Genomic DNA, 11,835 nt, shown 5'->3' on the forward strand with positions numbered 1-11,835 from the left:
TGCAAGACGGCTATGGATGCTACCGCAAATTGACAATAATTTTGTACGACTTTGAATTACTTAAAAGTTGTAGCTCTAAAATCAAGCGCTTCCATGAATTAATATCTTGAAATTTCTCTCCGTGCCTAAGAAAATTTAAATTTTTTTATTCACTACAAGAATGTTTTTCGGTTTATCTTATTATAAATCTGGAATTAAACATTAAGGTGCTACGAAATTCAATTAAAGCAATTTTTTATTTTACATTTCGATATTTTATCGTACTTCTTTATCATAATAATAATGCAGACAGGTTTTCGTTTTCCTTTTCAGTTGACATTTTGCAGTATACTTCATCCATACTTTTAGCCTCAACATTTTACTTTCTTCAATTTTTTATTTGCTTAACCAATCCTCTTTAATCATTTCACTACCTTTCTCGGCATACATGATAACTGGTGCATTAGTATTTCCTTTCGGAAGATTTGCAATGACAGATGCATCGACAATTCTTAATCTTTTTATTCCATAAACTCGTAACCTTGGATCGACAACAGCTTTCGAATCTTCTTTAGGACCCATTTTACATGTACCAACAAGATGATAAAGTGAAAGACCAAATTGTCTCACGAGGCAGATCCAATATTGGTCTGAGTTAAATATAAATTTATCGCAAGGAGGTAAAGGTGTATCATCAAGTTCGAATTTAGACTTTTCTATAGATGTTGTATTGAATACACTAATTACCATTCGAATACTCTGAATGAAACGTTTTAGGTCTGGTTCGGCAGTCAAATATCTAGGATATACTAGAGGTGAACCCCAGACGGGATTTGTAGCATTAAGTTTGATAAATCCTCTGCTCTTGGGAGTTAGTGATGTTACAACAAAATAAAATTTGTTAGGATTTTGATCATTTAGCGCAAACATAAATTGCGTATCCGGTACATTCGTGTTTTTTTCATATTCTGTGCGTAAAAAACCTGTAATGAACGCTGGTGTCGCAGTGGAAAAAATTCCTCGTTGTCTTTTTGCATAATAACTGAATTTTTCAAATGTGTCTTTACATTCATCAATATTATCATCTGTTATCGAATTTTTTCTTATTCCGAATACCCTATCAGTAGATAGATGATCCTGAAGATTTTTTCCGACTGATAAATTCTTAATGACTTTGATTCCATGTTTTTTAAGTTCCCCAGCTGGTCCCACACCTGAAACCATCAGTAACCTTGGTGAGTTTATAGCACCTGCTGAAACAATTACTTCTTTCTTGGCCATAACTATCTCAGAAATGCCAGTTTTTGTAGATGTATATTTAACCCCACGCGCTTTTTTCGAAAACGGATCTATCAAAATTCTAGTTACGTAAATTTCATTCTTAACAATTAAGTTGGGCCTTGTTCCCCTAATTGGGCGGATAAATGCTGCATTGGTACTTTTACGAACTCCATTATCTATAGTTAATTGTGAATAAGCTATTCCTAATTGACTTGCGCCATTAACATCTATTGTTGGATGTCCGAGTTCGTTGAAAGCTTCTTCCATTATTTTTCCTGATGGAGAGAGAATAGGAGTATTTGATACTGTTAGATAGCCTCCAGTTCCATGATAGCCCGGATTGTGTTTAACGATCTGAAAAAAATGAGAAAATCTTAATATTTGATCCCATTTAAAAGTAATGTTTCAATTATTGTGTAACTCATATACCTCTGGGTCTTTGTTGTCCTCTGACTTTATAAAATAAGGTAAAATTTCATCATAACTCCAGCCAGGATTTCCCATTTTCTCCAAATTATCGTAATCATGTTTATTACCTCTGATGTACATCATGACATTCAATGCACTTGTACCACCCATTACCTTCAAATGAAATAAAAATTAAACATCACGATTTCTGTTAAATCTTGAGCATTTATAAATTTGAAATATTAGACGTCAAGAGCTTTAAACAGTAGAGTACACAGATAAAATTATACTTTTCCAGAGGTCATTCTACATCCTTTGTTTATCAAACATGACTCCTCTTCTGGTTGGGTTGTATAATTCCAGTCGATGGCAGTTTTTTCAAGTTGTGAATAAAAACCAGGAATACCAGCAGCTACTGGTTCCTCTCTTCCTGCTTCTAGCAGTAATACCTAATAAAAATATGTGAACCAAAATGTTTCATATTATATTATTCTAATTGAAAATGTTTAAAATTGATTATATCTTTACATTCCACTCCTCGATTTCTGAAAGTCGATTTGCTACTACACATCCAGCGGAGCCAGCTCCTACCACAATGAAGTCGTAAACCTTTGGTTCAATCTTCGTTTGCTTTAAGAAAGGCATAAATTTAAGCTACCAGCAACTTTTGACAAATTGAAATCAAATTCAAACGTACATATTATTGAAATTATTTATTTTATTGATTATAAATTTTTTCTCTTGATAATTAAATATTTATATATACTTTATTAAATCTCTCATCCTCAGGCCAGAAAGCCCACATGAGAGACGAAAAGATTGTTGCCATACATGTGCAGTAGTTTGCAGCACACGACTTAGGTATGAATGGGAGAAGCGAGGGCAAAATCATCCTGATACCTGGTCACAGTTGAATGGTTGCAGTACAGAACTAGATAACCAACATAATAGAACGTTTTAGGAGAAATAAAAAGCATTCTGTAGAAATGAAATCGTCAGTTAAAGATAAAGCAAGAGGCCACTCCTGAGATAAAATGTTCTTGAATTCAAACCAAAAAGTTCTATCACCAAGTATGCAAAAAAAAAATAATGCAGAGAAAAACAATCTTGAAGGAACAGAAAAACTAAAATTGGAGCACACCCAGCTATGAATCGCGGTAAAAACTAATTTTTTGAGTTTAGAGGAAAAATAACAGCTTACTTCTGACATATTGATTCGCTGAATTTGAAGAAAATGAGTTTGATTAGAAAAATTTCACCAATTTCGTCTAAATATTATGTAGCAATGAAAAAATTTTCATGAACAAGAATTATACAGTTTCAAAGAAATCAAAATTTTGTCAGACACTATCGCAATGAAATATAAGAATTTCTCGCAATTTTAATAGACCTCACAAAATTATCTAGAATAACACAGCCACAAAAAAAAGTGTGCGGATCTGGTAACAAGACACACGTATTCCTATGAATTTTGGGGCGCTGAATTCAAATTCGGTATCAAAAATCATCCATCACGTCATGGTTGAGCCATAACCTCAAAACATGACGAAAAATCATGCACTGAGGCAAATAAATTTCAAAATAATGCCAGTGATGCAAATTTTCACTTCAAAAACATGTCGAAAACTGTAAAGTATCAACCCTTGCCTGCTCTCAACTTATTTAACATAACTTTACCCAACAGAACCTGACCTCACCTAACCTGAATTAAAAGAAATTTATTGAACTACGCGTAAAGCTCTGGGAGCATATTTTCCCAGTAGCAAATGTGTGCTACATCAAATGGGTCAACTCGAGCCTAACCTAGAAATAAATCTAACCTAGCCTAACCTAACCTAAGCTAACCTCACGAAACACAATTAAACTGATTGTGTTGTCCCGTTGTGTTTGCGGTACCGTTTCATTCAGCTTCGGCTTAACCTACATGGAGGTTTAACCTATCCTCACCTAACAAAACCTAACCTAACCTAACCGATTACGCTGGCAACCCTGTTCTTGCGTACTTTCATATTTTGACATTAATAGCAGTAAATATCTGGAGTTTCATAACCGCTTGTTGCTAGCATTACACTTAAGTTAAGTTGTGTTGCGTTAAGAAAAATTTCGTTAGGTTCTGTTAAGTTAGATTCATTTGTAGGTTAAGATCGGATTAACTTATTAAATATAGCACACATTTAAGACTGAGAATCGTACGCTTACATAGCTACACGTGTGGTTAAATTTCATTCGGCTAGGTTAGGTTAGGTCAGGTTTTGTTAAGTTATGATAGGTTAAACCTCTATGTAGGTTAAGCCGAAGATGAATGAAACGGTACCGCAAACACAGCGGGACAACACAATGAGTTTAATTGTATTACGTGAAGTTAAGTTAGGTTAAGTTAGGTTTTTTTTAGGATAGGATAAGTTTGACCTCTTTGCAGGTTAAGCCCAAGCTGATTCAAACGGTACCGCAAACACAACGGGACAACACAATCAGTTTAATTGTGTTTCGTGAGGTTAGGTCAGGTTAGACTAGGTTAGATTTATTTCTAGGTTAGGCTCGAGTTGACCCATTCGATGTAGCACACATTTGCTACTGGGAAAATATGCTTCCAGAGCTTTACGTGTAGTTCAATAAATTTTTGTTAATTCAGGCTAGGTGAGGTCAGGTTCTGTTGGGTAAAGTTATCTTAAATAAGTTGATAGCATGCAAGGGTTGATCTTCTTTTTTGTGTGGCTGTGTTATTTTTAGAAATGTGCTTGAATTCAGTTTTGTATCTAAATTAGCTTCAAAAATGGCTTCTGTTCAATCGAAGAAAAACTATCGATGAAAATCAGCATCACGGAAGAAAAATTGTTGATGAGGTATCAACAAAGATTCAAAATTGTAAAGCTAGTATTATTGCAATGGAAGCGGAGGACGCCAACCTCAAGGGCAACATAAAATACAGCTTATTGTTTTTTGGCATGCATGATGTTCTAATAAAAACCTCCTTACTTCTGTTGGATAAAGTGAAAAATTTGATTAAGTCAAAATTGGACCTGTCGTTTGGAATGCAAGCATCCGATGGCGCTAAGTGCCTTGGCCAATACATACATGACAACAAAATCACCAGTTCTGCTGTCTCTTTCCTTAGGAGTGCTGAAAGATCTAATCTACATGAAGCGCACCAAACTTAGAGGTACGAGTATTTTTGTATAAACGATCTGGACCCGAAATTTGTCCGTAAGTGCAAGGTACTAGTACAAGCGGCTTCTGAATACAGGAAACTTGTTCTTAATACCCGCATTACTGGATCAGAGTGCACGTATACCATAAATTCAGAGAATGCTAAGTTGGAAAATTTCCTTACTAAGCGTGCTGCTATTACAATTTCTAGCCAAGCTCATAACCATCCGTCTCAGTGACTTGTCATGAATTAAAGTGTAGTGAAATCTGTAGGTGTTACTTCGAAAGCATGCCACTGGAATCTGAGTGGTTTTGGCAACCTGTTCAGTTCATTAAGGTAGTTTTTAAGGGTAATTATACAGGCTACATGGGGAATATATTCACTTGACAGCGATTCATTGTAAAATTTTAATGCTGTACTATTAGGCGATTTTAATGCTCGCGTTGCCTCTCTAAATTGCGTGGGATAGAAAATTTGATTGCATACAATCTTTGTGCCAGAGAGAGAATCTCTCGATCTTAAATTAAATAGGTGGGGGAAAAACTAGTGTAATTATTCGAATCTCTTAACTTCATTCTGTGCAATGGTCCTTCCCTGTCTATTTAACTCTGTTAAATCAACATTAGTTGCCGGAATCTGGTAGATGATTTTACCGTTCTTAACCTATTAACACAATCTAACCAGCTTCTTATAACAATTCACCTAAACATATTAATCCCACCTTGTTTTAACAAATCCACTTCTAAGCAACGAATTAATTTCCAGTACCAACAAATATCCCAGTATCAACATTCATAAAATTGAAAGAAGATAAGACCTTTTTAATGTATCATCTCAGTGCCCACATATTTACATAAATAATAACAATACAGATGAATTATACAATAATTTGATAGTGGAAATAAAGATAGCCCCATAGGACGTCGGTATGCCGATCCATAGGATCTCTAATCAAGTTCTTAAATCGGGTGATCATGGAAATTCTTCGTTCAATGCACAGTGCGATTATCATAAGAAACTCGCCTATAAGGCATATAAGCAATGTCCGCGCAGTCTCTCTAAAAATTCGTTAAACTACTATCTAAAAGCTCACAATTCATATAGAATAAAAATTAAAGAAACAAAGGAAGAGAATTGCAGACAAAATCTTTAAAAACTATTAAATTTTAATATTAACAGGAAGGTAAGTACTAGTGAGTGATCTGATTTTTATCGACACCTCTTTCCTCTCCGGCTTCTATCAGACTGTAATTATATTGTAGTGCAATATTTTTATTATATTTTAGTTCATGGTACATAAAGCGGGTGATACGAGGGATTAGCTTAATTATAGAGGTATTGTTCTTATTTATTTAATAAAAAAAGATATTGACAACGTTGGTGTCATCAAAATTGTCGGTGTGGGGTCTCATGTAACATACTCCCAGAGGAACTAATCGGCTTTAAAAAGGATAGGGATAGGGTCAAATCTGATAGTCCTTATTTACTGGAAGTAGCAGTAACGCAAGGGGTCCTGCAGGATGACAGTCTTAGTCCATTTTCTACCATTGTGTATAAAGCTGATATAATTGAATTCTTCATTAGGATGGGGCTAGGAGAGCGGGACTGTCCCCGCTGCTCGAACACTGATTGTGATTCCGTTTGCGGGCGATATTCTAATTTTTGCTACGTCATGGCATAATGCTAGTGGCAAAATGAAAGTTCTAAAAGATTATTTTGCCATTACTCGTCTCCAGCTTAATCCAAAAAAGACAAAAATAGTTCCTCTCCGTCAATCTGTTAAATTAAAATTATTAAAGCATATTAAATGGAATAATACCCACACGCTTGAATTTGTCGATACCTATATTTAGCTTGAGGTTCCCTTTTCGGCTTCTAAGAAATTCAATAAACTAAAGGATTACTGCCACTCTTTTGACTGGAATTTTGAATGCTACTGTTTCGTACGGGGTAGAAATCTGGGGTCTGCGATATCTGGAGGATATCAACGTTGATCAAAGCAGATTTTTAAAAGGCCTGTGTTATATGCCTAGAAACACTCCCAGTCACTTTATTAGGGTGAAAGCAGGGATCGAACAAAGCAATTTTAAAGCATATACAAGGGTTTATATTTGGTTGAACTCTCTCGCTAGTATGGAAAAACAAAGATTACCCAAAATATGATTTAGAAGGCTCTGTGAGTTGAATCAAGAAAATGAGTCAAGCTTGGATTTGAACTGGGCTTCTTAGATCATATCCTTGCTTGAATTAGTATGCTAGAGGGATTCGTGGTCCAGACGGTTGGCCAGCACAGGGGCGGTTTCTACAGAAAAAACTAGCATTCTCCGTAAATGGTCAAATAATCTTTTTTGCAAATCTATACATAGAGTAATTAATTCGAATTATAATAAGATGTTCAGAAACCTAAGCTACCTGGATTCCACAGGAGCTTACCTACAGTGTAAAACTAGTCTAACTAAAGTACGAATTGTTAGTCAATTATGAGTATGTCATGAAACTGAAATTAGGCTATGTTTTAATGATCTCTCATATGTCATCGATGCCAACCAAATATGCACTGTGTAGCAAAATGGAATATGAGGATTTCGCCCATATATTACTTAAGTGTCCAATATATAATTTCCTAAGAAATTGTTATCTTCATAGATATTTGATTCTCTCTAAAGATACTCAAGACTCGTTAGAGCGTTTGATAGTTATTGGAAGCCTTACTCATTTAAATAATCTATCTCAACACACTCTATACGCGTTTAGAATAGGATCCTGTATCATCTTTAAATAGCTCGTAGTACGATTAAGTATTAAATGTTCAGATAATTTTTCTAGCGTTCTGTTTTTATGACCTTGCATCGAACTCCTTTGTAAAAAGCCATTGGCATATAACAAATTCGTAATACGTTTTTTTTAATTGTACGACAACATTTCAAACGCTTTCTGCCCATGGATGTCCTAAGCATAAATTTTACTTAGTGAACAAACCATTTTACAATTAATATGCATAAAAAATATTTTGGTTTTTTAATGAATTGAAATTGAATTCAAATTGAATATAAATAAACGGTAAAGATTGTACGAAAAATCGTTTATGACGGCAAGACAAAGCATTGAGAGAAAAAAATTTTTTAAATAAATGTTTGTGTAGGAAATTGAGTTTTGAGGAGAAATTTGATTGTCACTTTGGTGCTAAAAAGTGGAATTTTGAACTTTTTTCTTTGAAAAATAATTCTTTCATTATTTTGACGTGCTTGAAAACTTCAAGAAAGATTTCTTGTACTATGGCCAGCAAAAGTTACCAAGCAGAGCACCTCACTTTCTTCAACTCACAATTGAGAGAATTTAAAACCAGCATTTGGATATCCCCTAAAAAAGGAGGAAATTAAGTAATAGCTGTTTTGCTATTTGTTGAAGTTTTGCTATTTGTTTTTTTTTGTATTTGTTGTCTTCTCTTGACTTTTTATATCGTGCGTTGTTTGGCTTAAAATTTTTATTTTGGTTTGTTTCTCTAGCTTTTTAAAATGCTACAACCCTGATAATTTTCTTTTTATCGCAAAAAGTAGTGAGGAAAAATTGTTTGAATCTCCGAATACTACAAAAAGCCGTCTTAAAACGTGTACTAAAACTCAAACCAATCTGATAATTTTTTTCGAAAATGAAAGTTTAAAGGAAAATAACGCACAATATGATAAAGTCAATAGAAGGACAATGTTGCTTTTTAAATGCTCTGAAAGATTATTATAACAAATTTTGAATTTCCTTGAAAAAAACAAAAAATCCCAATTTCAAAAGCATAAAAAATAATTCCATTTGCCGTCAAACTGTGCAAGATACGACAAATCATAATTTAACAAGAAATGTGCACTCAAAAAAGATCAATCAATTTTTTTGTAATAACTTTCTGATAGGACTTGTAGTTTTATGTTATTCTCACAAAGGAATATTAAGGAGACCTAACTCCGTTCTCCCACTTGGCAATAGAAAAATTACCGTAAGTGATACGCACATTACAGGAAGATCTTAGATTTGAGCGCGCAAGTGCGCAGTTGTCCTCTTCCTATACATGGAAAAGTGTGCGAGTGAGAAAGTTTGTCAAATTGACCTAAGTTAAGAGGTTCTGTTTGTTTGTTTTGATGCAAGTGTCAGAAATGTGTTCTAAGCCATGAGGTTTCAAGTTCCGGATTGTGGACGAAGTTACACGCCGAAGAAAGCAAATACACTTCGTTTTTTTAAAGCCATCGCTGTAAGTAAAATTTACGATAAAGATTGTATTAATTCTAATTTTAAACATTAAAAAAAGTTAGATATCTGAAATCATCGGAACCCGTAGATTCCGAATTATTATGTTGTAGACTGTTAACTATGAAATTAAAAAGATCTTTTTCTAAATTTTAATCCGAAAGCTTATCAAAGGACCCTCTGCTTGTTATTTATGATCGTACTTTTATTTTAATTTCGGAAAGGACATTTAAAAGCCTTTATAACATTAAAATGAGCGACCTGGACCTTTAAAGTATAAATATATCTACCTGAGTGCCTGCGGAAAATTTCTCAGAGCTTCTCAGAGCCTTGAGAATCTTTAGCCTATTTATCATATTACAAATTTAAAAGGTACTTAACTATACGTTTCCTTCTCCAAATCTGTTCACACATTTTTCAAACAGGTGCCGAAAATACTGTTTATATATTTATTTTGTTTATCTTTCGTATGATAATCAACAAAAGAACATAACCTCTAACTTACGTCAATTTGTCAAACTTTCTCACTCGCACACTTTTTCATGTATAGGAAGAGGGCAACTGCGCATCTGCGCACTCAAATCTAAGATCTTCCTGTAATGTGCGTATCACTTGCGATAATGTTTCTATTGCCAGTTTCAGATCGCTTCCCACTGGCATTTGGGTCTCCTTAGTATTCCTTCGTGGTTATTCTAAAAAAAAGTTTAAAACAAAGAAATACAATTTTTTGACAAATGACATAAGCTTTAAAAAAAAATGAAGACAAAAATTGCTCTTAAAAAAATTCGATCAACAATTTTTTGACAAGATGCATGATTTTGGTTTTAAGCGTTAAAAGTAAAACATTAACGAGTCAATTTTCTTTTAGTAGTATATAAATGGGAATTAAAGTAAAAAAATTACATTTTTGTAAAAACAACACCATAGATGAAAAAATAAAAAGAGAAAAATTGTTTAACTAAAAAATATCTACAATTTTTTTATAAAAATAAATTACAAATCAAAATGTAGTCTTTGTAAAAACGCTATAAGCTGCAGTAACATTTTATTTAACTAGTAGACCTATTTTTATTTCGAACCATAATTTTCAAATTATAAAAATAAGATAAGAAAAATACGTTCCTTTCAATAACAATGCATATTATGAATTTTAATCATTTTTCTTCTAATAAGATGCTAATAATAAGATGCTGTTTACAATCTTTCCTTCTTCATTCATCTTCCTCCCTCCGTCTCTTTTTTGCTATCTTACCCAAAAAGCCTTCATCCTTAACCACCCTTCTTCACCGCCCTTTTGTCCCCCTTTCATACAATAACACCAATATACTTATCCCACTCACCCGGGTGAAAAAAGTTTGCATAGCTCAAGCGTGGCATGACACTTGGAAATATCTGCCTAAAGCATGCGTCACGGCTGAATGGCAGCATGGCGCAAGCCTTACTCCTGTCCATTTCCCATACTTAGGACGCGCTAACCACAAATGAATATTCTTAAGAACATATAAGTGTCAGACAAAATGAGCTTGCATTAAAAATGAAAATCTTAGGTATGCCAATAGCCGAAACGTCTCTAAATCGCAAGTTCACTACCTGCATGTACTGTGTCGCACACCAGGTAGTTTAACACATATTCTACGAGAACTTTAAAAAAAATTTTATTTTGTGAATAATGGAAACTATTCGAAATGGTGAGGTGACCACCCAGGTAAACCAGTTCGTGTCCCAGGTAGCTTAGCACGTATTCTACAAGAAATTGTTCAAAATTAAGATAGTTCCAGCAGCCAAAATTGTGAGTCGAGTATCCGGGTACATTAGATCGAGCACCATGTATTATAGTACGTATTCTAGGAAAACTTAAAAAATTTAAAGTTTGTGAATAATGAAAACAAATTCAAATGGTTAATCGATAACCCGGGTGCACCAGGTTGCGCCCCAGGTTGACTCTAATTTTTATTACTTTTGGCTGTTGGAATAATCTAAATTTTTAAAAAGTTGTCGCAGAATTCGGGCTAAACAACCTGCGGTGCGACCTGGTTCACCCGGGTCACCGACTCACCATTTGAAATTCTTTTCATTATTCACAAAATTTAAATTTTTAAACAGTCCTCGTAGAATGCGTATTATACTACCTGATGCTTTATTTGGTGCACCCGGAACGTCGAATCACAACTTTTAGTAATTTTGGCTGTAATTGGCGGCAATTTTTCAATACCTTTTCTTTCACTGCTTGAACTTTTCGTCTGTTGTTGACGTTCTGGGACGTCCAGGGCGAGGTTCATCTTCAACATCCTCTCGGCCTTCTTGGAACAGCTTGTACCACTTATACACATTTTTCTTACTCAGAGTAGACTGATCGTATGCAACTATCAACATTTCAAGAGTTTTATAGCACTGGATTCCATTTTTCACACAAAATTTAATGCAAACTCTTTGCTCCATTTTTTTCGAAAGAAGAACATCGCCGAGCACACCAAACCCTTCTAACCTTTTACGACTCTGCCAGAAAAACAACACGAGCTATATAGTCAAAACTGTGAACATATGATGGTGACGAGTGTACGAACACAACAAAACATAAAATTTAAAACTTGAATGTACGTGGCCCGTCAAAATCGAAAAGTCACCTTACTTTTTGAACGCACCTCGTATGTGTCTCTGTCTCCTAATTATTCTATGCTTCCATATCTACCTTTTTCGTTCTTCTACTTTCATCATCTCTCTTTCGTGAATCTGAGCCCTTTTACCTCATTTTCCAATTTCTCATCTGAGACCCTCAGGTCCTCCCT

At 34.4% G+C, this 11,835-nt stretch overlaps 1 protein-coding gene across 1 annotated transcript; it reads right to left on the bottom strand.

The window, feature by feature from the left end:
- Positions 1-375: 375 nt before the first annotated feature.
- Positions 376-11,328, bottom strand: LOC117170862 (glucose dehydrogenase [FAD, quinone]-like). Its single transcript, XM_033357905.1, has 5 exons — positions 11,179-11,328; positions 2,197-2,298; positions 1,959-2,117; positions 1,690-1,842; positions 376-1,614 (listed from the first exon to the last, which is right to left on the bottom strand). Exons 1-5 carry the CDS (start codon positions 11,326-11,328, stop codon positions 376-378), a joined length of 1,803 nt encoding a protein of 600 aa, XP_033213796.1.
- Positions 11,329-11,835: the final 507 nt, after the last annotated feature.

The sequence above is a fragment of the Belonocnema kinseyi genome, chromosome 4, assembly GCF_010883055.1.
Source record: "Belonocnema kinseyi isolate 2016_QV_RU_SX_M_011 chromosome 4, B_treatae_v1, whole genome shotgun sequence".
Taxonomy (NCBI): Eukaryota; Metazoa; Arthropoda; class Insecta; order Hymenoptera; family Cynipidae; genus Belonocnema; species Belonocnema kinseyi.

What these genes read in the sequence shown, in the direction of transcription:
- LOC117170862 (XM_033357905.1), bottom strand. Translation starts at nt 11,328, where the DNA reads ATGAACCTCGCCCTGGACGTCCCAGAACGTCAACAACAGACGAAAAGT. An exon ending in CAGAAATCGAGGAGTGGAAT is followed by an intron (nt 2,118 to 2,196) that starts GTAAAGATATAA and finishes TATTTTTATTAG; the next exon opens with GTATTACTGCTAGAAGCAGG. An exon ending in AGGACAACAAAGACCCAGAG is followed by an intron (nt 1,615 to 1,689) that starts GTATATGAGTTA and finishes CATTTTTTTCAG; the next exon opens with ATCGTTAAACACAATCCGGG.